General features: G+C 47.5%; 1 protein-coding gene across 1 annotated transcript in view; it reads right to left on the reverse strand.

Annotated features, from left to right (window-relative positions):
• LOC101860129 overlaps positions 1 to 1178 on the reverse strand; it is a gene marked incomplete at its 5' end in the record, with an annotated part of 19622 nt that overhangs the window by 11402 nt on the left and 7042 nt on the right. The window contains 1 exon segment of the mRNA XM_005109300.3: positions 69 to 448. Within this exon segment, the coding sequence (XP_005109357.1) occupies positions 69 to 448 (380 nt within the window).

Genomic DNA, 1178 nt, shown 5'->3' on the forward strand with positions numbered 1-1178 from the left:
AGAGAGAGAGAGAGAGAGAGAGAGAGAGAGAGACCAACACACACACACAGACACACAGACTAACTCACCCTTCTCAGTTTGGACATTTCATCTTTAATCTCCGAGTACAACTTTTGCGCCTCTTTCAAATTCTTTGTCAACTGAAGCAAGCTGGGCCCGTCCTGCTGGCGTCCTCCTCTGCCAGACGAAGCAGACGACGCCCCCGGGCCCCCCTCCCCATCCTCCTCCATCGATGACCTCTGACCCTGACCACTTTTGTACTTCTCTATCTCCACATCCGCCTCTTTGAGCTGTGCGCTGAGGATGTCGTTCTCCGTTCTCAGAACGAGGTTTTCCTTCCTCAGCCCCTCCATCTGGTCCTCGTACTCCCGGTACAGCAGGTCCAGACGGGCCCTCCTCAAGTCGGGCGTGCTCTGGCATTTCTGGGACTCCTCCACCAGCTGACCTCCTGAACACAAACAGGTCAAAGGTCAAGGGTAACATTAGTAGAAATTGTGAAATTGGACAGGTTTTTACACCCCTTTCAACACTGTATGTTCATTTAAGAGGCGAGACCTCCAAAGTTAACGTCCATACCAAACAAGACCAAGCCATAAGAGAAAATTCGAGTAAGCTGCCTTTCCCAAGGACACAATGTTAGACCAAGCTGAGTCTGATAACCCCAAATCCACAATCTCATAATGGCAAGTACAGTAGCCTTACTACTAGACAACCAACGCCATTACATCAGTGTGGACTTGCAACTAAGAAACGACAACATATGCTACAGTTTAATTTGCTTGAGTACTGAGAAGCATAAGAACTCAGTCAACACAATGATGGTCATTTTGAGCAGAGAAAAAGACAGACAGAAACTGCTGTGAGAACTAAAAGCGGTAGGATCTACCAGTGGTGCTCTTTAATCACCTGCTCAACTGAGGTCACTGCCCCATACCCTATCTCTCTCTCCCTCTCCCTCTCTCTCTTTTCCCTCTCTTTCTCTCTCTTTCATTCTTTCTTGCTCTCTCTCTGTCTCTCTCTCTCTTTTTCCTTCTCTCTTTCTCTCCCTCTTACTTTTTCCCTCTCTTTCTCTCTCTTTCATTCTTTCTTGCTCTCTCTCTGTCTCTCTCTCTCTTTTTCCTTCTCTCTTTCTCTCCCTCTTACTTTTTCCCTCTCTCTCTCTCTCTCTCTCTCTCTCT

The sequence above is a fragment of the Aplysia californica genome, unplaced genomic scaffold (assembly GCF_000002075.1).
Source record: "Aplysia californica isolate F4 #8 unplaced genomic scaffold, AplCal3.0 scaffold00763, whole genome shotgun sequence".
Taxonomy (NCBI): Eukaryota; Metazoa; Mollusca; class Gastropoda; order Aplysiida; family Aplysiidae; genus Aplysia; species Aplysia californica.